The sequence below is a fragment of the Caretta caretta genome, chromosome 10, assembly GCF_965140235.1.
Source record: "Caretta caretta isolate rCarCar2 chromosome 10, rCarCar1.hap1, whole genome shotgun sequence".
NCBI lineage: Eukaryota > Metazoa > Chordata > Testudines > Cheloniidae > Caretta > Caretta caretta.
Window position 1 is genome coordinate 49,684,124 of NC_134215.1, and position 24,126 is coordinate 49,708,249.

Here is a 24,126-nt window from a genome sequence, read left to right on the forward strand (position 1 = left end):
GAAATGCTTGCTAAGGTACTCATTATGAAATTATAACCACTTGTAGAGGATTGTGTTTAAAAAATAAACTAACTGTTGGGATTTATGGAGAATTTGATGACCCTATTTTTTTTGTGTGTGTGTAGGCAGCAGCAGGCATTCTGTGCTATGTGGGAGCCTATGTCTTCATAACGTATGACGACTACGATCACTTCTTTGAAGATGTCTATACGCTTATTCCAGCAGTGGTTATAATAGCTGTGGGGACACTTCTCTTTATTATCGGACTTATTGGGTGCTGTGCCACAATCCGTGAAAGTCGCTGTGGACTTGCCACTGTAAGTTGCTGTGTTTCACATGAATTTTTGAGGCTTTATTGCATGTTCTGATATATATTTGGCCTTAGTGTTCCCTTTGAATGAACAGAGCCTTACTGATAGTGTTTAAAATGGACGCTGTCAAGTACGTTTGGGTTTTTAGATATTTACTCTTGTAATCTTGTTTTACAAGCGCAGTTTTTTTTTCTTTACTTATTTTATCCTAAAACACTTCTCAGTTTTTTTGTGTTGGAATGTATTAAATCAGTATTTTTTGGTATTGAAACTTTATCTAAGGTCCTTCCAATGTCTCTCTTTGGAACGATCTGGTTAAAGTAAAAAAGATTAATACTGTTAACGTTCTTCAGGGTACATCTGTATTCAATCATTTAAAAAAAATTCTTTAAAACACATTTGTGCTTAAGAAAGCTGAAACTTAAAACTAAAATTATGTGGATGCCACTGGAGATAGAATCTCAACACAAGTATTTTGTAGTGTTGGAATAGGAATAGGGGCTGTGTTGTCCAAGCTGTACTTGTGTTTAAATTAGTACTTCAGTTTCTGTCGCCGTTTGCCATCTATTCACTTATTTTTACTCAAATACATGTTATGTATATGGTACTAATGTGTTTAAAAAATTGTGTCCCATAATAGATAAGTGTCCTGTGGGCTGTAATACTTTGGTCCAGTTTTGGTTAGATTTCATCTGCAGGTGCTGGGTGGCATTGGTGGCCTGTGTTATACAGGAGTTCAGACTAGATCTGGTGGGCCCTTTGGTACTTAAACTCTGACTTGATTTCCTTGTCTGACTACTTTAACCTTCTCTTGCAGTTGACTTTGGTGTTCTCTTAAAGCTACTAGAATGGAGAAACATATACATGGCTGCAGTATGCCAACATGTGGCTGTCTTCTAAATGGACATTTGCCTGAATCTTTGTTGACATTTCTGATTTTTGTTGGCTGCTGAAACCATGAACACTCAGTTACTTAGATGAACTTAAGTACGGATGGATTATTTGGAATGATCCACTCGGTTGACTATTTCTATAAATTAGTTGCCGAGTTAATAACTTGCCTGGCAAGTTTGATAAACCAGAAAGGCAGAGTTTAGGTTTTCAAAAAGCATGTCAGTAAAGCTACATATAATATAAATATTTTGGATTGTATTTAACAGTTTGTGATCATCCTCCTCTTGGTTTTCATCACTGAAGTTGTGGTGGTAGTTCTGGGATACATCTACAGAGCAAAGGTAATAAAAACTTTTCTAAAGTCCAATAAATGTTTTGTTGTAGATTGTGACCAACCTGCTGAAAAAAAACTTCCCATATTTACTGCGGGTATACTTATGTTTGGGATTTTCTAAAACTGCTGTTGGGTATTGTGAGGATATTTTGAGTCTCTACATTGTATAAGATCAAAGAAAGGTGCAGGCCTAAATTATAGCAAAGATGAAAAAAATCAAACCTATATTAAAACAGACTTCTTCAGAGGTCTGGAAGTAAGTAGCTTAAGGTTATGGGTTACTCCAAACTTGGATGAAAGATAGCTCATTACTTTTTAAAAAAAAAAACCTGATAACTCACTTGCAATTTAATTTTATTCTGGCCTTACAACAGGGCTACAATTTTTCTGAAAGAGGTAGTGTGGGAATTTATATAACAATTCAGCCTGATGTTTAGCAGGCTTTTGTCGCCTGAAGAGTGAGGTGAAAAGCTGATACGCAGTAAATAGGATCATGCCATAATTGGCATATCTCTATTTGCCAAATATTCTATTCTGTTTTTAAAAGCATTTTGAATCCGTGCGCAGCATAGGTTGCACTGCATTTGGGTATGTTGTATATCAATGCTTACCCAACTTGATTTTTTTTTCTTTAAGTTGCTCTTCAAGGTATTGTCATAAAGTAAGCAGCCCAAATGGACTGGGTACTTACTGAAAAGTTAGAATAAACAATCCAGCTACATATTTAGTTTCTTTCACATCAGCACAAGACCATCTGATCTAGGCTTTTTATTCATTACTGATTGGCAAATGTAATGGAAAACTAAGTTGTGGAAGGAAATGATTCCGTTTTGTCTTAGTAATTAGAAATGAGACATGCCATAATGGAAGGAGCATAGGACTGTAAATCTGGGAACTTCTAAATGCTAATCCTGGCACTGCTTGACTCCATTGCATAGCCTGCAGAAAATCTTGTTTTCTCATCTGTAAAATGGGAGTAACACTAGCATGCTTTGGCTTAATGCAAGATGTAGATATAAAATGCTACTGACATTTCCTGGCCATGACATACCATTCACATAGACTGGTAAGATGTTAATGCTTTTGTAACTTGTTCTTAATTTGGTATGGCATCTGAACAGCCTTCACCTTATCTTGCTTGGCCTTCTGTATTGCTGTAGATGGAGCAGACAGGCACTGATAACTTGGCATTCTCTTCCACTGCTTTTCATTTTTGTTAGTGTGCCCTGAGAGTGTGTAGAATGTAAACATACATTTTTTGCGTGTTTCTTTGCAAAAGGAAACTTCCCTCAAACAATCCTGCTCAAGGAAACAGCTGAGAAAAGAAATTACCTTGAACTGTCCCCCAAGGTCTGCTGCCTTTAGAACTGTTGGAGCACTGGGATAGTGAGTTCCAAAGTAGAGACTGCTTCAGTGTAAATGTTCCATTAGGGATGTTTAAATCTAGGTTCTATTAAGCATGTTGGGAAGAGAGTAGCTGCTCAAGTAGCCAGAACCTAAACCCTATAGGTAGGACCCTACCAAATTCACAGCTGTGAAAAACATGTCACGGACCATGAAATAACCCCTCCCTGTGAAAGCTAGCTCTTGGTGGGGAGGAGCAGGGCTGGGGGTGCTCCAGTAGGGGCTTCTACTGTTCCCTAGGCTCCAGCTACTAGTCCCCAGGCTGGGTAGGGATGGAACTTACTCTTCCCCTGCACAGCCACTCTTGAGGGGAGATCAGACCCACTTCCGGGTACCTCCTGCATCTACAGGAAGCTCTAGGGCTGTTGCCCAGCTGTGGAGCTTCTTGCAGCAGGGGGAGGTACCTGACTTTGCAACCCTCCCTCCCGCCCAGCCCCCTTTTGGGTTGGGACTCCAACAGTTACACTATCAAATTTCAGATGTAAACATCTGAAAATGTGAAATTGACTAGTTTTCAAATCCTGTGGCTGTAAAATTGACCAGAATGGACAGTGAATTTGGTAGGGCCCTACCTATAGGGCTCTGTAGGTTGAAATCGACACCTTGACTAGTCATTAAAAGTAAAATAGGAAGACACTGCAGTTCCTGAAACTAATGAAATGTTACCTAATAATGAGCAGCTGTGTTCTACATCAGTAACTTCAGAGTAGTTTTTAGGGGGTAGTTTCCAACAAAGTACAATGCAGTACTCTAGCCTAAAGATCAAAGGTATGGATTACTGTGCTCAGATCTGGGTTGAGCCTCAGCCAGCTCATTCTCTTCCAAATCCCAGTCTCTAAGAACTGGGAAAACAAAACCCACATCATTCAAATCAGATGAAAATGAGACACAGACCTGCCTGTCTGCTGTTTATGACCCTGGAAGCCAAATATATTGCTTGCTGTTGTCTCACATGACTCTACAGAAGGGGCAACAAAATAGAACCTAGATATCTGGTAGAAAAGAAGTTGCCCCAAACAACCCTCTACCACTTTGGGGAGGGAGGGAGTGAAATCACTCTAGACTAGCAGAGCATTAATGGCCATACAGCCTTATCAAAGGCTGCTGAAGGATCTGAAAGTATCAACATAGACACCTGATCATTGTTTGTTGCCAGGAGGAGTTAATCAGCAAAGACCAGAGCTGTGTACATCTTCTATTCAGAACAAGAGAGTGAACAGGTTTTAAAAAATGGTGTCAGAATTCCTTGTGACAGATCTCCACAGAAAGGAAGACTAAAGACTGGACGGTAGTTGGCAAGATTGAGTATCAAGTGAGACTGAGCCCAGTGACAGCTTATTTGGGGAAGCTGGCATTCTGGACTTCCAAATGGAGGCATAACTAACCTTTGGTGCATTTGAAACTTTCCTACATCCTGTTAGCGATGAGGGGTCTGGGTCCAATTTGCACACACATTTTACCTAGAGCGATGTGTTTCTTCTCCATGCGTTTCTCCATGACAGCAGCCAGCCCATTTCAGATCTTTCATTTTGTCTGCTAAATGAGAAGAAATTTCCTTTTGAAAGATTAATTTCCATATGTAGGTAGCTGGGATTAGTCAGTCTGTCAATTGAACGGTTCCAGACTTGTCTTCTGGACAGAATAGTGGAGGCTTTCTTCATCTCTGGCACTGGATTTTAAAAACTCAGTCAGTTGGAGGTCAAGACTTCTGCCATCTGCACTATACCTCTGCCCCATGCGGCTCATCTGTATGGGCTGTTCCACACACACACGTGCATCAAAATAACAGGTTGAATTGACACCAGTTTTGCTATTTTGGGGGCAAATTTATGTGTGGACACTCTTTTTTATTTCAGAGTAAAATTGACTAAATGGACTCGAGTCAGTAACAAATTTAGCATATCCCCATTTTAGCTAACTTTATTCCAAAACAGACTGGTACCAACATAAATTGATTTCAGTGTACATCTATTTACTTCAGATTCCTCACATTTTGCCTTGGGCCCAAACCTAACCTGGAAGTTATTTCCTCATTTGTTGATATTTTTGAAAGAGTAGGGTAGCAAAATTCATGCTTCTAAGGGAGACTCGTTTGCAAACTTAAGTCTGTAGTTGGTGTAGCCTCAACCCCATAATAAAAGCAATGAAAGAGGGAAAGTGATGTCTCGGCTCAGAAATATTTCAGAAATTTAGATTTTTATAATACTGTATAGATGTCCTGAAGCAGCTTAAGGCCCCAAATTCTGTACAAGGTAGAGTTATTCATCCTCACTTTCTGTGCAGAGTATTTTTAATTGTAGCTTTTAACCATTAGCATTAAATTAGTATTTGTACAAAATACAAACCAATCAGCATTCCAAAAGCGAAGCCATTTCTCCGAGGTACAGTAATCTGTAAAACGCAATTAACTCACCTAATTGAATAAGCCTAGACAACACCCTATTATTTGCAGCCGAAAAAAGGACTGTGCTGCCCAGAGTAGTACCAATAGTTTGAAAGTGCACTAATGTTTGCTTTGTAGGTGGAGGATGAAGTTGATCACAGCATTCAGAAGGTGTATGATGCATACAGTGGGACAAACCCTGATGCTGCCACCCGCGCTATTGATTATGTACAGAGACAGGTGAGAGCCAACATAATAGAAAGTTGATTGTAATTGTAGATCTCATGAAGTCCATATTGTATGAGGAGCTCTGAATATCATTATATTGCTCTGGGGTTTGTTAGAGGGTGTCCACATTACAACTTTGACCAAGATTATAAACAGTAGCTTGGTCACAATATAAACAGTTAAAACTACTAGTACCCATGACACTTAACTGTTTAGCTGTTGCAAGAGATCTAGGATGTCACAACTGTCCTTCTGTTACCACTTCAGTGTGCTTTTGGGGGGATTGTTTGCCACTGTTTCCTTTAGTACTTGTCTCCCTTCAATATTTCTCTGCAGTAGGACATCCCAGAATGCACTGCCCCATCTGCTGCTAGCTCGCTATAAAGGTGGACACACAAATGAAGTTGTGGTGGCATAAAAGCTACTTATTGACTTGAAGGGCCATGATTGGCTTTATTTTATCTGTGCCAGGGAATTTTTGGCAGAAAATCTCACCAAGTTTAGACAAGATCCAGTGGCTTCCAGCTTTTTCACCATTGTCAATTTTTAAAAACTAGCCTCAGAGTTCTCTGCATTAAAACTCTAATTTGTGCATGTGAACAAACGGTACGACTGGTGGGAAGTTTTGGGGTTTTTTTGTTGTTGTTGTTGTTCCTGAAATTCCATAGTGAAGGGAAAGTGTAGCCCAAAAGAGTTGAGATATGTAATTCACCACTGATGCAACTCCACTGTTGGGAATCTCACTGGGACTTTTCCTGTCTATGCTGTGGCCTCAAGTCAGTTTTTTTTCAAACTATTTAACAAGTTTTGAACAGACTTACAAATCCTTGTCATGTAGATATTGGAAACAAAACCATACTAATTACAACAATAGTTTGGTTAGTTTTATAGAGAGATTTGAGATTACTTTGACAGGGTGTTAGTTAGCATCTGTACACTACTTCTGACATGCTGTTTCTGGCGTGTTTTTTTTTTTGAGTGAAATCTGACTACACATTTAACAAACCAGATGTCTGTCAAACTGTAATTTCCAACTTTTTTGAGTAGGTGTGCTTGTTTTTTGCAGGTGGGTTGACTGAGTATTGAATAAATGGTAACTAGATATTTATCTATTTGCCCTCTCTATTTTGATGGGTACACAATTGGCATGTTTTTCAATAACTTGGTTTTTTTTAACCCTTCCCATAAACTTGGACTATCTTCGCTAACAGATGAGATCAATTCTTCGTTTCCTTTTGTGTGACCATTTTGTGCTAGGAAGCCCCAGGATGATCACCCAAGGATCATTTGGTGATAAATATCCAATATTTATTTATGTTGGATTACAAATTGTATCCCAATACTCTGATGCTTGGACACGTCCACTATAAAATCTTCTCTCACCACAATTTCTCCAGTACTTCTTCCCCTTCAATGTATGTATATATTTTAACCTACTTGTATAAGCTACTGTTGAAACAGTATTAAAGACATTTTATTTTATCATGTTACACGTTGAGGTTGCTGGTCCTTCTTTTCAGATCAAATCCCATTCCTCTGGGATAATTTGTCCCGATTCTTTTCCTGGGTATCATATGTGGACACTTTTTTTGTTAAGAAAGCTGTCTGCAAAGATTGATTATAAATTAGCTATTTTTAACTGATCAGATGCCATTGCTTCTATTAAAGTTAGCTTTCTGTATACAACTATCGTAGGAAGCTGAGAAACATAATGCCTGTTAGTTATTTATGATCTCTAATTTAGAAAAGTTTACTGAATCACTGGTCAACCCTATGTTCCATAGCTCTTCCAATTTTTAAAACTCTGTGGTTTATGATTTGGATTAAGATCTGGATTATTTGCAAGAAATGTCATTGGCAAGGGGAAAAGTTCTTATCTCTAGTTCTGTTCCCAAACCCATAGCAAAGGATATGCTAGAGGATGTCTGTATATTTCTGAAGGTTCTGATTTTTTTTCTTAATCCACAGTAACTCAACAATATTTACACCACCACAATTTTCTTGTTCAATAAAGTCCCATTGATTGGTTTGGTTAGAGTGCCCCAATCCACTACTGCTTTGAGCTTGCTGGCTTGCTAGTACCATGTAATATTTGGTATAGCGAGTCTCCATGTTTAATGGGTTTGTACAAATATATGCACTCACTCTTGGTCGTCTTTTATTCTGTGTAAATTCCTCTGTGTTCCTGCTAGGTTTTTATCTGGGATAATTACAGAATAAATGTTAAACAAGGAAGATGTCCTTGGCAAAAGGTTCATTTTTGACTGCGACTGTTCTTCCTGGTCAAGAAATTTGTATTCTTCCCCCAGCTCTCCAGATGTTTTTCACTTGCTGAAGTAGTGGTTTGATGTTTTAAATGATAGAGCTCTTCTAGGTTGTTTGAGATGTGAATTCCCAAGTATCTTACAAAATTTCTTGCCCATTTATACCCAAATGTGTTCTAAAATTATAGCTTCTCTGTGTCTGGCAAACTTAGAGCTAACATTTCAGATTTGGCATAATTTATTATGAATCCAGATGTTTTCCCAAAGTCATGTATTTCTTTAGATACTAATTTATAGGGAAATGTTCTGGTTAACTTTATATACTGATATAATATTTTTATGTACCTTCTGATGTGTTCCTACAAGTTTTATTCTTGTGATAAATTCATTGTTATCCTCTGTGAAAGAGAGGATGGCCAATGCAAAAAGTAAAGGAGGCAATGAACATTCCTATCTAGACCCTCTGTGTAATTCAAATGGGAGATTTAACCCAACGTAACTCACTTTTTTTGAGCTCGTATGAAGAGCAATTATCCATTAAGGAACTAGGGGACAAAGTCCATGTGGGACAGGACTTGAAGAGCTGCATTAGATTAGGACTTCCCAGCTTTGGGGAGACCAGTAGCTTCTTTAATAGGTTGTGGAACTTCTTCCCCTAACAGAATGTCATTGACGGTACCCCTCAAGGGACCTACAAATTCTGCCTTCTCAACCTTGTAAATTAAACTGGAAAGCCATCAGGTCCTGGATTTTTACCACTTTTCATACATGCTATTGAATGTAAGATATCTTCCTCCTGTTATTTTTTTAATCTCAGGTTTCTTTATCGGTTTTGTTTGTCAGCAAGCCTGCTACTTCCAAATATTTTTGAATAATTTCAGGGCTAGGAATGTCTGATATATAGAGCAAAAAGAAAAGGAGTACTTGTGGCACCTTAGAGACTAACCAATTTATTTGAGCATGAGCTTTCGTGAGCTACAGCTGAAGTGAGCTGTAGCTCACGAAAGCTCATGCTCAAATAAATTGGTTAGTCTCTAAGGTGCCACAAGTACTCCTTTTCTTTTTGCGAATACAGACTAACACGGCTGTTCCTCTGAAACCTGATATATAGAGGTTTATAATAAGCAGCAAAAGTAGCACACATTTCATTGGGTGTGCAGCTGTCTTTTGCTGATTGTTTTTAATTGGAGGAATATGTTCTTTAAGCTTTGAACCAGTAGCTTCTCACTTATTTCCTTTTTCGTAAAACATTTGCTTTGTTATACCGAAGAGCTTTTTTGATGGACTCTGTCATCAGCCTATTCAATTTCTCCCAAATAATTAGTTCATATACTTTTTTGAACCTGTTTCTTATGAAAGCTTTTTTTCTGGAGCTCTTTCATTTTTCAATAGAGAGGCTGTTTATCAACTGACCCTAAATTCTGCTTTACCCACCTCCTACAGAAGATCTCTTTTTATACTGTCTTTTATTTGAACATATTGAATAGTGTCCTCATTTAATTGCTGCAAACTGACCTTTGTCCTGGAGAAATAAGCAGTGTTCATTTAAAAAAAAAAAATAGTTGGGATGGATCCCAAAGATCAAATACTGCTTCCAATGGGGCATGATCTGACCATGTAATGTACTAGTTTCTGCAGATCTTGTCCACTTCATTAAGGATTTAGAGATGAATCTAGTATATCCATGAGGGTGTGAATAAAATGTGCCACCTCATTCCCTTGGGGGCAATTCTCTCCATCAATCTGCGACTGAATTTTTGGCACAGTGAAAGCAGTGCTGCACCTGCTTCTCTATCCACCAACTTCTTTATCAGAACTGACCCGGTAAGGAATCCGCCTGCAATTGAAGACACTTCCGAGTTTAACTATTCCTTCCCCAAAGCGTTGCAGTATTTTCAAGTCTCTAAAAAAAAGTTTGTTTTTTTTTAATGGGGGATGTACACTGATCCCACTGTTAATAACCCAGTAATTGTGCCCTTCAATAAGATAAACTGTCCCTCCATGCCTCTGAAAAGGAAAACATGTTTGTTTGCAAATATTCTGCCAACTCCTCTTTGAAGCCAAAAAGTCTGTTGAAACCAATTACCTTTCTTAGCCATAATCTGTTCCTCCTGGAAATACATTTTCATGGAGTAAAAAACCCAATTAAAGATTATAAGTTTCTTTCCTTTAATGATTTTATTTAGCCCTTTGACATTCAAAGATTCCTATTTTAAAAGGAAGAGACACTGAAAATGACTATTTCAATTACTGGAAAAATTGAAATTGTCATTCTTTAGCTGTTGAATGGCATGAACACTTGTGTGCCCAATGTCTGTCTGTCCTTTCTAATTATGCTGTATTCACAATTGTGTGTTTGAAGGCTTGGTTTCTTTTTGTGAACTTCCATATCCATTTTCTTGTATTAATTCCCTTCTTCATTACTCTGAGTTTAAATCCAAAAATAAAATACCAAAGTAGCATAAGAATCATGCCCCAAATGACTGAGTTTTTTGCTGAACCTTAAACCCCTGTACTCTCCCCCATGAATACTTGGGACTGCTTCTCTTGCAGTCCAAAGGTAGTACCTTCTCCATGCATAGGACATTAACCCTTACCTTAAGAGTAGATTACTATCTGATCATTTGAGTTGCATGGAGAGGATTAAACAGAAGGCCTGAGGACTCCTCCCTATTACCTCTCTCTTTTCTCCAATCTCCTCTGTCCCTGGGACTCACCACCCAGTGCTGCCACCGCCTTCCTTCCTCTCCACCCCTCCCCCCCCCCCATCATTTATTTTCTCTATTCTTTAAAATAACTGCTCGTTCCTGGTGACTCCCAAGAAGTCCTTTCTGGTTAATCTTCTTGTTACTCCTCAGGTATCAGAGTCCTCTTGTTCAGTTTCACATCTGCCATTGCCAGTACATTCTCTAGAATTGCTTGTCTTCTCTTATCCTCTTTCTCTTGGGTTCCATCATCTGCAAAAATTTTCTCAGCATTTTATTCTTAATTTCTACCTCTGCAGTATCCTCTTGTACTTGATGTTTTGACTTCTATTCCAAGTATCTCTAGTGTGTTTTTCCTTGTGTAAAGTTTTATTGTATAATATTGGTGGGTTTTTTGGAAGCTGAATGAGTTTAGATGGGAATCCCCATCTGTAGCAGATATCTGCTCTCCTGAATAGTGCTGTAATTTCTCCCAACTCTTTATTTAAAAAAAAAAAAAAGGATAAGGCAGCGAGGGTCATGGAGAAAATTGCAGCTTGTCGCCTTTGAGTTCTGAATGCTGTCTGGCTCTCTTTCTTTCTTTTTGTTGCCGCGCGCGCCCCCCCCACCCGCCCCCCGTGATTAAATCTTTCTGTTTAATGATGAAATTTTATGATGAAATGTTTGGGTCTGTTCTAAGGTGGAGGGGACAAGTGCCTTGTGTGCACTCTCCACTTTCACCTCTTTCAGAGACTCCCTGAATACTGATGATCCGTCTCACCGTGTTTTTCTATATCCTCCAGTTTAAGCTGCATCTTTCTCTTTGCTCCAGTAGTGCCATGTGGTTCTGCACTGCATGCTCTCACTTGCTGCTTTTGGTCTTAAGCCAGTCTCTAGGCACGGCTGACTCTTATTTTCCCAGTCAGTAACTTTCTTCTTTTACTACTGGAATACTGGGCGTCATATAATTTCTCATGGCCTTAAACTCTGAAATTAACTCCCATATGTCAGCTTCAGTGGGTATTTGATTTTCTTCAGCCCTGGCATTTCTACCTGGCTTGGCTGCCATGTGTTCACTTGGAATCTGAAAGTCTTCCCTACACTGTGAGTCTGAAATGCTTCTTAAGGAGGGTTTTAAAAAAAGAAAAGGATTTTTTTTTTTTAAGAGAATCAATCCTCTGCAACCCTGTTCTCTGAAGTGTGCACGGGCGGGGGTGTGGTTGGGGAGTTTAGTAGATTTCTGGGGGCTGAAGGAAGTAAATTGCTTTGCTGTCATCCCCTTAGGGCTCAGGCTTAAGGCTATTTTAGTCCGTCCCCATTTTAATGTAGTACAGTGCTACATTAGTTTAGATTTGGTTCACATTTTGAAGGCTTTCTTCACACCCAGGAGGGCTAGAAACATACTTGTTTAAAATCAGATTAAATTCTGAAGCACACTTTCATAGCAAGAAGTGGACTCTTTAGTTGGTTCTGTAGCTATTTGAGCACAAGAAATGGCTCCAGGCCTCGACTCATCTGAAGAAAAGCCTAATTGAATAGGGCTTTTCTTAAACTTATAAGGAGTCCCAAACTTTATATGGGATGGAGGGCATAGAAAACTCAGTGTTAAACATTTAGCATCCAGAGGTAGAATTTTAACAGTGAGTATTTCATTGCTAGTTTTCAGGATCTGTGCCATAAATTTAGTTTGAAGTTGAAAGTAATACTAGTAACATTCAATCTGTAGTTTGTTTTTAGCAAAACATTTGTCATGCTAAGTGGCAAGTGACATGACCTACTCTAATGTTCAATATTTAAATAACACAGGCAGCCTATTCTAATACATCTTTGTTCATGGCATTGTAATTAGTTACTGCATATTCTTAGTTATTGTCCCTTTACTAATAACTTTGATATACATGGTGGCTTTTTCTGTTTTTCTGTAGCTGCGCTGTTGTGGGAGCCACAACTATTCAGACTGGGAGAACACAAAGTGGTTCAAAGAAACTAAAAATAACAGCGTGCCCCTCAGCTGCTGCAAAGCAACCAGCACCAATTGTACTGGCAGTTTGACCCACCCAATGGACCTTTATTCTGAGGTAAGCCAGGCCTGTGAATTCAGTTTACTAGTCTGTATAAAGCTGACAGTCATTTAAATTTACCTGTTTTGGTGGCCAATGCAGAAGTTTAGGGTATATTTTATATATCTGGATCTGATCTGGAATCTGAAAAATAACTAACTTTGCTCTTCTCAGTCGGCTTTCCCATCCTAAAAGCCAACCTTCAAATGTCTTAGTTTTTCTTGAGTTTAAAGCTGTTAGCACTATAATTTTCTGTCCATTCACTTGCTGCTTTTGATATTTATTTCAGTTTATTAGTGGAGATATAAGCAAAGCTTCTATGCAAAGTTATGACCAGGCTGAATACTTCCTAAATGGCACTGCTTGTTTGTTTCAGGGGTGTGAGGCTCTAGTTGTAAAGAAGCTACAAGAAATCATGATGTATGTTATCTGGGCAGCTCTGGCATTTGCTGCCATTCAGGTGAGATTTCAAAACATTTACTTTTTAACTGATAACCTTTCATATAAAAATGAAACTCTGGACTGTAATCCCAGGTTACCATGCAAACGCACCAGTCTTCAACAAACTTAGGTTTTTTTTATTTTGACTGAGTTCCATTGACCCAAGTGTCAAATAACCAAATATTTTAAATTGATTACTCGTGGTTATTTCTAAGTTGTTCAGCGCCTTGACTTTTGCTGGAATGTGTCTTGCCTCCATTTGATCTAGGATCTCCAATATAAATGATCAGATGCATCTGAACACACCTGACATTCATGCTGAGCAAATATTTTTCATAGATACATTTAATGATAGTTAACGTTTGTTTGAATAGTTACAACGCCCTTAAAACAAATAGGGGCAGTTCATACTAATGCTGTTATCAGGAAATAAATCAACAATTAAATCATGGTATCTCGGAACCACCTAAAAATATAGCCAGATTTTTTTGATAGCTGACTCTTACGGTGGCCCTTCGGAAAGGGGGCATTGCACTTTGCTCTGAAGGTCTGATTCAAATGCTGGGCCTTCAGGGGAAGCGAAGTCCTGAGTTGAGGACCCTCCAGTAAGAATGCTCTGAATGCAAATGCTCTGTACACACATGCTCAAGCATCACAGCTGATGGTTATTAACTGAAGTTCAGTTAGTGCATTGATTGTCATAGTGAACATCTTTGTAATGCTGCACGTATGTAGTGTATTCTGTTCTTCTTTATGATAAGTTATATTCCTTAATGAGCAGGTGCATTGTGGCCGACTTACAGATGCTCTGAATACCATAACTTTGAATCCTGTAAAATTAAAACATTTTAACTAAGTTCCCCAGATATTGAGATGCATATTAAAATATTTAATTCTCTAAGTAACTGGACTTCGAACAAGTGTTCTGACACCTACTCTTAAATGTGCCTGTATGTCTGGAATTCTGCTTCTGTTCATTAGTTTAACCAGTTAATACCTCTAAAAAACTCAAGGCATTAATCAGGTGTTTTCTGATGTGGCAGTGGGCATTGCAGTCCCCAGTGAAAACTGTAGTGCGCATGCTGAGTACTAAGGTTTTGGGGATTTTTTTAATTTTTTTTAAAGCTAACTAAATAATTCCCAGCCTTTTGCAGCAGAAAACTTTAACTAGTGTAATACTTTCTGCCTTCAGAAAAGTCAAAACAGCTGAATAAAGTTATTAAACTTTCATAATTTAACTTTTGGATTGAAATTTATCTAAAGGTGAATTTTTGCCAATGTTCAGCACCTGAAAATGCATCCAGTAATGGAACTCCATCTCAGTGCTAAGATAAACTTGTAAAACAGATAGATCTGTGTATAAATGCTATGCATTTAATATGGTTTCATTGTCTTGAGCTGGCTTATTTCAGATTTGTGAAATGCTCATTTTTGCTTTTGGATAGATCTGATTATTCCAGTCTTTTGGAGGAAGGTTTGGATCTCCTGTTAAAGTAATGCATTTTGCCTTGGTGTTTTGAAAATTGTGCTCAGTCTTGTACCCATCTTGCACTATGCAGTATTATGACATTCCTGTGGAGAGGTTTTTTTCCTTGTGTAAACTTAGTGTATTTGAAGTCATATTACGTTTAAAAGTGCTTCTGAGTTGCTTGCTAGAATTAACCATCTTGCTCAAGAAAGATACTTTTGCAGTCTGGGAACCTAATGCCAGTTGAAAACTGGCATCCTTCTGCCATCAGAATTATTTAATAGTAAATATTAAAACCTACTTTAACTAAATCAGTGTTAGAGCAGAAGTAGTTTATAATAGGGGTGAACAGTCGGTGCTTAGAGATAATACAGTGTTTAGGAATAGTTCTAATTACTCTGGAAAAATGCTCTTGAATGTTCAGCTGTTGAGATGGAAATTGTAACAAGCTGTGCTGGCTTTCTGTAAAGCAAGGTAGGTGCCTCAAATAGGATCAGAAATGGAAGTTTCAGTTGAAAGCTGTTTCCAAAGAGTTGAAAGCATGTTCTTCTGTATATTAACATTCAGAAATCTTCATAGAGCAAAATTGTTTGGCTTGTTAAACTCTTACAATGCCAAACAGCAGCCAGGTGATTGTCAAAACTCTTTTAGTTTATACTTTCTTTTCAAGAGTTACTGCAGTATGAACTTACTGAGAAGAGAAATTCAACTGAAGAACCTTATACACAGTACAAGGTGTTAAATCAACTTGTGTTTAGCTTGGGTAACCTCCTTTGGGGAGGAAGAACAACAGAAATAGGCCCCAGAGATGGGCAGCCAAAATAATTGGAAACAAAGAATGACAAAGTGAAAATAGGATTGTTCTATTTACACTCAAATCTACATTTCAGAGAATTTCTCCTAAAATTGTAATGCTGCTTGTTCAAGCCTATTGCTGTTTTAGTATCCTTTGTGCCTCCTTCCTAAATGGAAGTCAATCCCTTTGTTAATCTTCACATGGTTTACTGCAAATTGCATCTTCTCCTTGAGAGCTTTCAGCATCTTAACTGTCCTTTCTATGCTTTAGCAAAATCTTCAGTATACCCTATTTACTCAAGTATGTCACATCACTTGTTCTTTGCAGCTTTTTGTGCAGTGTCTTGGTAGCCTGGTTTCAGTTCAGTTTTATTGATGTTTCTTAGTATTCTTTTTTTTTTTTGGTTGTTGCCAGGCACTGAGTTCAATGTTTAGCAACTAGAGTTGCCTTTTCTTGTCTGGGCTTAAGGTAGAATTCCTTCCTCATCTTCCCCACTGCCGCCGCGCCCCCCCCCCCCCCCCCCCCCCCCCCCCCACACACACACTTTAAGAAACATGTAGGGGAAAAGTTTATGAAGCTGTGTCCTAATTGTCAAAAAGAGCTATACTTATTTTGGAGTCTGATGTAGTGAAGAGATGTCGTTGTCATCCTCCTCCCCTGCCCCCCAAAAATGGCTTACAGCACTGTTAAAAATCCTAGCCCCTCTCTATGGGGCTATAACCCATGCCACTCTGTTTCACTCTGTGTGCCTGTCAGTGTCCCACTGGCTTGCCAGTTGCAAGCAAGTATGCTCATTGTGCAGTCTCTGCACTTTGGGTGGCACTTGCTTTGTGGTGCCACGTGGCAGTAATCTAGCTATCAGCAGGGAGACTCCAAATTATGTCTGCAGAAAAGGCTATGTAAACACTTTGCCAAAAAAATGAGGAAACATCAAAAGGGGTTTTCTGCCCTTACCAAGATATTGACGTGTGTTGTTTGAAATGTCTTCATGTAGAACTGAAGCAAACCATCTAACAACCATTAAGAAAGTAGATTATAAGATTTTAAACATATAGCTCTGGTGTTCAGTAAACAGTTTCTGTTAGACACCTGGCATTTCTGCTTAGCCCTGACTGCAATAGGAACTATTAAGCTCATTAAATGTTACATCATCTAATTGGTTTTGTTGTAATAGTTAACAAGATTTCAGTATTAAATAAGACATTGGTTTAATCTAATTTTTATATAGTCATACTCTGCTTTCCTTTAAGCCTAGTCCTAACTGACTTGACTTTATTAAGTAAACCTCCAGTAGACCATTGTAAAGCTGTAGCATGTAGTGTGGCCATGATTCTGTATAATACATGGAATTTCCGTATTTACTTTGTGCATATGGCACAGCAAGACTGTATAAAAATTAATTTAAATGTGGACAAGAATGTAACCTTTAACAAATGGACTTTGACCGAGTAAATGTGAATTACAGCAGCCGTGATCTTCTCCATTCAGTAAAATTTCTGATCAAGGCTTTAAGAATGCACACAGCCCCCATTATGACCTCATTCTTTTGTGTTTGTAATACAGTAAGAATAATGCTTCTGGCAGCTCTGCTTACAGCAATTCTGTATTGTCGCTGTAACCTAAAAGTTTAACTTGTTTCCCCAGCTTAGCAAACTCAGTTTTGAATATTTGTTTTAAAATGAAAAGACCGAGGCAATGAAAGATTACTTTCACTTTTTGTGAAAAATAGCCCTTCTTCCTAGGAGCTGGTACTTCCCTGCTATTGAGCTAATGCAGAACGCTAGACCCACCAGAGTTTAAAGAGAAGTTGCTGTGTGACGGCTCCACTAAAGTGACAGCACACGTTTTCTTTGACATCCTTCACAAATTCTGCACAAGAAGTCATTCTGCATCACCATTGGGTATAATCTTGTTTTAGAATATCTCTAGAAGTGTCTAACTCTAGAGACGCTTTTTTTTTTTTAAACAAGACACTTGTAGCTTAGATGTCAGAATAAGGAACTAGGAATGAAGGGGCAAGAAAATTTTGCTTGTGCTGCCAGAACCTATACTGTCTGATCAACTTGTTTTAAACTTCAGTTGAAGGAATGCCATCAAGTTTTCATATAACTTTTTTTTTTATAAGATGGATCAAATTTTGGGTCTAATTTTGTGGAAGTTCTCAAAGTTCTAAATGAATTTTAAAAAATCATTAGAGAATTTTATCATTGACTGTCCCTTCTCACAATATGCATTAATCAGTAATCGGTGTGTGTTCTGCAAACAATTGCTAAGAAAGAAAATGAAATTAATGTAATACTTTGGTAAAGTCTTTTTTTCGTACTAAGTTATGTGGCTCTTTGGAATCATTGATGAGTGACCGAGTAATAGACTTCTTAGTCTACACATGTCTGGATGGATTTTTTTTTGGCTTGCTTGAATGGTGAATTGAACGGTTTTCTCTTTGTCAGTTTTAATTCTGAACATGTGGCTTTTAGTGAACTGACTGGAGGCTGTTTCTGATAAACATGAATAAAATAGCCTACAAGGATGAGGCAGAAATGTTACTTAAGTGATCACATAAAAGGGACAATCTTAGGCTAAAAATGTGTATTAAAAAAAATCAGACGCTTCCATTGGTTTCAAGATTTTAAAACCTTTTCTTTTAAACTTAGTTTGTCAGTCTTCAATAAAATAAGTTTGTGCTATTGCACAGTTACTATTTCTGAGAGGTTGGAGCAAAAACTGTTGTTGGTTCTATCACAAACATAAAAGCTGCTTTTTCTTTAAAATCTTTATCATTTGCTTGGATTCTCTCCTCTCTGAAGGGTTCCAGTAAAGCCACCACTTTGTTAATCCATTAGGGTGGTGGTATAAACTTCTGTGAGGCAGAATCCAGGATCGGAATGAACAGATTTAGGGTCACTTTTCTTTAAAGTCCATTTGAAGTGGTGGTCAGACTTCCAGTCACCAGCTGGATCCTTTGCTCTCTGAGCATTCAAAGGTCTCAGCCATGTTGACAGTGTGGGCCGGTCTCCTGTAAACTGCAAGCAAGCTGAAAGGGGCAAATTCATCTAAATGCATTGGTTCTGTACATACACTGCTGATTAGCTGGGAGGCAGTTTTTCTTAATAGCTTATTTTCTAAGCTTTGTTCAGTGGACCAGTAGTGTTGTCAAAGGTGGGAGCTTTCTCTTAAAGTATTCCTGAGCAAGTTCTACTTCCTAACACTTGCTTGACATATTTATTAAAAACCTGGGTTTATTTCATAACTGCAGAGTGACCCAGCTGATCTAGTGTACTGTCCGCTAACTTTGTGCATGTAAACTACAAAATGGCTGACATTGGGAAATTGATACTGTGTAATTAAAACTACAGTGGGCAAGCTAAGAAAACAGATCTGATCATTGAGGATAAGTATAAAGTTTTGATGCAGGGAGGTGTGAAGTTACAGCTTTCAAAAATAAGCAAATATTAACTTGTGTTGAAGATAAGATTTATTGGTCCAAGATGTAAGTACTAACTGCAGTGAAGTAGAGAGCAATATTTTGGTGAATGTTAAGATTTTTAACACTAACCAAGGTTCTCTTGATAAATAGATCATACCAATACTTTCAAGGTCTTTATTTTAACCAAAACACCAAACATGGAAACCTTTTCTTCTGGCCAAAAATTTCAGCAGCGTGTTTTCCTTTGGAGACTGATATTCTAACAGCTGATGCACTTGCAAGTCTATCAAACTGTTCTATGAAATAATTGGCTGCATCCCATTAAATGCATATAGAATCGGTCAGGCATTGTTGGGTCAAGTCAGGTCTAGAACAATACATAATTTGGCTGCCTTCACCCAGTCATAAGCTATGATTAATTTTTTTTATATGTAATGGTTATAAACATTATGGAATTCCTTACACTACATTTATGTTTGAAATATGGTTAGTGAAGTGGGTTGGCTTTTAATGATGTCAGTCAGGAATATTTATGGTGATGGTATTGCCAGTGATTGAAGACTAATTCATTGTCACTTTTTTAATGAATTTTGAACTGAACATTGATAACTAAATTTAATACTGACTTAGAACACAAACTTTGGCATTGATTTAAGCTAACCTCACTTAATGTTACTGAGTTTCAATGTGCAAGTGTACATTCCTGGACACACACAACATTTAGTACATAACTTTTAATAGTTTCACTGTCCAATCGTTGCCCAATAGTGTTTCCTTGTCAGTAAATGCAAATCTGAGAGGAGTGAATTTCCCTATGTAATCAGCACAAATCAAGAAGATTCTGAATGTATTGGTCTGCCTGCAGGCCTATTTTCTGTTAAACTCGAAGAAGCAAGGCCAGATTTCAGCATGACTTGACTGAGTTGCAATGTTCCGTTCACTTTTAGTCCAAGATTTATGAAGGAACCTACTGAATTTCTATAAATGTCACCCTGCAGGCAGATATCAAGTTATGTAAGAGGGCTGCTGTCTGGGTGGCCTCTTTGGGAAGTACTTACATCTTTTCAGACTTCTTCCTTTATTCAGCTTTATGAACGAATCTAAACAATAACTTAACTGGCAACCTTTTCATAAGGCCTCATAAAAGGTAAAGCCAGAAATTGTGGACTTGGCTGCAAAGCAGTTCCAGCCTTCTCATTGATGTCTTCCTCAAGCATTTAACTTCTTTTTGTAAAGTACTTTGTTACTTACAGCCATGAATACATTAATCTCAGATTAACATCTCATGTACATTTATATGTTAATTAGCTGAACCCCCAGGTTTCTGGCAAGCTGCCAGAGTGGCCCTTAGAGCAGCTGTGCGCCAACCTTTGCAGCACTAACTTGATTTTTTAAAAGGTGAAGACTACAACATTGGACACACTTTGCCCAAATTGGGCACATTAGCAAAGAAGAGGATTCCAGCTATACCATGTCCTTTTTTTAAACAGACCAGTCAAATTGTGTTAACTTAAAGTACAGTCTGACTTTGTACATTCTGGATTATAGTAATTGACACCTCAATCATCAAATAGTATGGTTCTAATTTCCCCTTTGAAATGTTAAAGTTCTGGCACTTAGATATCGATCTTCTGTGGCAATTGAGTGTTAAACCACCTCACCTTGAATTCAGTCTTTTTCTTATCCACTAATATAAAGTTTCCATCCTTTTTAAATTAGTCTTGATTTACATCTGTTGGCATAATAGAGGCAGAATACAACAAGTGATTTGACCAAGGAATAGCCTAATGAAAGATGCTCCTATAAGGTGATTTTTTTTTTTGGTTAGGATCAGCTTGGAGCTTAATTTTATGTAGTATATACAGTAGCTGGTAAAGCTTTTCAAAAGTCATCTTATTTTGCCTTTCTTCACATTTCAGGCTTGATATACAGCCATTTGAAACATACTGGCAACTAGCCAGTGATTAATGTCCAGAAACCAATCTCTTGCAAGTATCTGCTGTGTACTCAATTTCGTTTTTCTTCTTTCCATAGCTGCTGGGCATGCTGTGTGCCTGTGTAGTGTTGTGTAGGAGGAGCCGGGATCCTGCTTACGAGCTTCTTATCACTGGAGGAACCTACGCATAGAAGATAATGCAAACCTAAGCTTGAATCTCTTATTACTTGGAAGGTGAATGGGCCTGGTCTACTGCAGTAGTTTTCCTGCCTATGTAGACTTAGCTAAAACACACCCTGCACAGATGAGGACAGCTGTAATGTACACTGGTGATGGGCAAAGCAGCGTGGCTTTCCACATACCCACATACTTACCTGTGACTCACTATTGTAGCCAGCTATTCATGTATCTAAATATATTTTAGTATACTGGCAAACTTTCTAACTTCAGAACCATTTGCAGATCAAGATTAATTTGGTTGACATGAAAGTTAAAGGAAGTGTGCCTAATTCGGTAGATTACCTCTAAGCATTAACTGACTGATTCTTACATATATATGGAATCCTTTTAAATCTTCACTATGTGGAACTTTTTTTGGCCAAAGTTGTACAAAGGAAGTCTGCTGTATTTAATTTGTGATGGTAAATATATTAATTCTTACCTCTCACCAGTGTCGTTTTTTTTTAAAAAACATAGGTAAAGTCCGGTACACTTTAAAGATAAATTGTATGAAATGACTACTAACCAAAATAATTTTAGAATCACAAGTGTGCATCTTTGATCTTCTCAAATTCAGAGATCCAATCTTTCAAATTTTAGTGTTTTAAAATAAAGCTGGCTTTTCAGGAGCAAAATGTATGCACTACTGTTCTATAATGAATTTTCATTTTTTCTATGAAGAGCTGTTTTGTGTTGAGTGAACTGTTATATTGTAGATCTTAAGTTGGTTTGGAAATGTAGCCATGTAGGATAGCAAATAGTATGTGAAAGTGATCTCAACTGTAAATAGTAAACCTGATTAAAATCTCTGTATATCCTCCCTCAAAACATACCTGCTTGTATTGCATTTTTTTTTTAAGATTTCAGCACATCAAACCCTCTATTGCTACAGCTCTGTTATGAAAGCCTCTGTTTTATCGACAGATCTGAATATTCTGATGTCTGATGCACTATTCTCTGGATAAATGGTAGGCCACTTATGGATTGTAAATGCTTGAACATGTTTCACCAAGGAGCTAGTACTTTAAACAGGGTGGTAACAAAGTTATCATTCTCTTTGGAGAGAAGTTTTAAAAGCACTTCTCAAAGGGAAATTATAATCAGATATGGGTAATGCACCTAAGATGCATTTTCAAAACTGATTTAGGCACTTAAGAGCCTAGTTCCAAAGTCGGTTTTGAAAGTGCAACTTAAGCATTTTTTAACACTTTACCCCTGTTCTATTCCGAGCACTTACTTCCCCCATTCACCTTACTGCTCCCAGTCTTGCTTTCCCATCACCCACTATGTGGTGCTGCAGAGGCTCTGCAACAATTCTGTAACTGGCAGTGGTCTAGACACATCTGTAGTATCAATCATTGGAGGAAGGCGGAACAGACTAAATAGCATAAGGGAGCAGACCTGGCAAGAAGATGTCAGTCTGAAGAAATTAGGAGAGCTGGTGTGGGGAGTCAAAATGGAAGGGGAATTCAAACAGCAGTCTTAAAGATTTTGGGGAAGATACCTAAGGGCTCCTGGAGACAAGGAGAAAACTAACTGAAGCAATGAGGAAAACATAAGAGCCCCATTCTACATGTCTGGAAATACCTCATGAAATGAAGGTTGTGAACAAGTTCCATGATAGCTACACATGTTCGCGTGTGGTGGTGCTAATTTTGATGGAATAAGTGGGACTGTTTATTCCAAGGTAATAACATGACTGTATCACTGTACAATACTAAACAATTCAGTGTGGTTCAGGGTTTCGAGTACGAAGACCATGGCCTGCTAACTCCCTGCAAACACACACATTCATGCCAAAGCTTGGAAACTTATTGAGTTTAGTTTCCAGTTCTCTGTGTATTCATATGCACACTGTGTATAAAGGTGTATTGAACTTTGAGTGAGTTATGCAAAACAAAGTTATGAACTTTCACTCGCTTTTTGACAACTGAGCTTGCAATTGTGGCAGATTTGTTAGACCCCATTTGTTAGAACAGTATCTTCTCCTCCTTCTCCCCCCCCCCCGGCTCTAGTCTGTTTTAAATCTGTCTCCCAGAACATGGGACATGCCTGTATCATAGGTGTAGAAGTGACTGCCAGCTTTGTACAAGTGAAGGTGGAATTGCCACTCTAGAGGCTGGAGGAGTACAAAAAGTCCTACAAAGTTTTAGACTGTGTTCATTTCATTGTTGGACAATAAACACTTCTGTAATTGCTAAGTGATCTCTCTGTTCTGCGTTTTCAGTTTTCCATTTTCCAAAGTGTCATAACTCTGGTACACTGAAAGCCACATGCCTTTAATATCCAGAACCAGACCAGTTCAGTCTACTTGTCATAGTATATAAAAGCCCTACTGAAATAGATTAAACCTAAATAAACCTGTCTTGCCTAGAGTTTGGGAGAGGGAGGAGGAAATTTGAATAATTTGGGATATTCTGTATCCTTGACCTTCCATTTGTGGTATACAAAAAGCATTTTAATTTTAAAATACATCAAAATAATGGAAGCAGTGTGGTCTATAAGAGGACAAGAGCAAGCCTCTAGAATCCCAGGTTCTGTGCTTGGGGCACTCCTTCAGGCCTTCAGTAAGAAAGGGAACAAAAAAATTACAATAGAAGATTGCAAGAGGATCAATGTACTGTGCTTAGGAGTTTGTTTTTATGTTTTGTGGACACTAGTTGCATGATAACTACATTGCTTTAAATGTAGATTGTCAAGGATTAACTAATAGCAGTCAACCTATATCCTGAGGGCTGACTTCCCTGTAGCATTTAAGACGTCCAGTGTCTGCCTTGGCTCTGGATTCAAGGTCCATGGCTGCAATTAAAGTATTTATAATAAGCTAGCCAAAATATTAAATCCTACTGTAGATAGGGCAAGTTATAGTTTACTTCTAGGCTTAGCTGGTCTAGGATTCACCTTGACCAGCTACATCAAGGTGAAACTACAACTTTGTCCACTGTGTGATTTTTTTGTTAGTCATCTTTGCAAAAATACTTTTTTCCAAGTGTAGATATGGCCTGAATCAAATACTCGTAACATGCATCTCATTGTCAGTATTCTGATCTACAAGATTGGCCCAGCAGAAACAGTATAATCAGCATTTTAAAATTGTATGCCTACATCTAAGAAAGAATGGAATGGAACACTAACCTTCCACATGGAAGATCCAGTTATAGTTGCTGTAATATTAACAATGCTGTGTATGAAAATGTGCACCTGGCTGTAGCTGGGCTTCCTCTGTCCATTTGGAGAATATTTTTTTTGCTTTCAAATAAAGAACTTTGTTTCCTTT

The 24,126-nt window shown here is 38.1% G+C and overlaps 1 protein-coding gene across 1 annotated transcript in view; it reads left to right on the forward strand.

The window, feature by feature from the left end:
* Positions 1–21,677, forward strand: part of TSPAN3 (tetraspanin 3) — a 37,907-nt gene extending 16,230 nt beyond the window's left edge. The window contains exons 2-7 of the mRNA XM_048866436.2: positions 126–317; positions 1,472–1,546; positions 5,465–5,566; positions 12,428–12,580; positions 12,939–13,022; positions 20,729–21,677. Coding sequence (XP_048722393.1) covers positions 126–317; positions 1,472–1,546; positions 5,465–5,566; positions 12,428–12,580; positions 12,939–13,022; positions 20,729–20,821 — 699 coding nt within the window. The 3' untranslated portion in view covers positions 20,822–21,677. The remainder of the gene's footprint in view (positions 1–125; positions 318–1,471; positions 1,547–5,464; positions 5,567–12,427; positions 12,581–12,938; positions 13,023–20,728) is intronic.
* Positions 21,678–24,126: the final 2,449 nt, after the last annotated feature.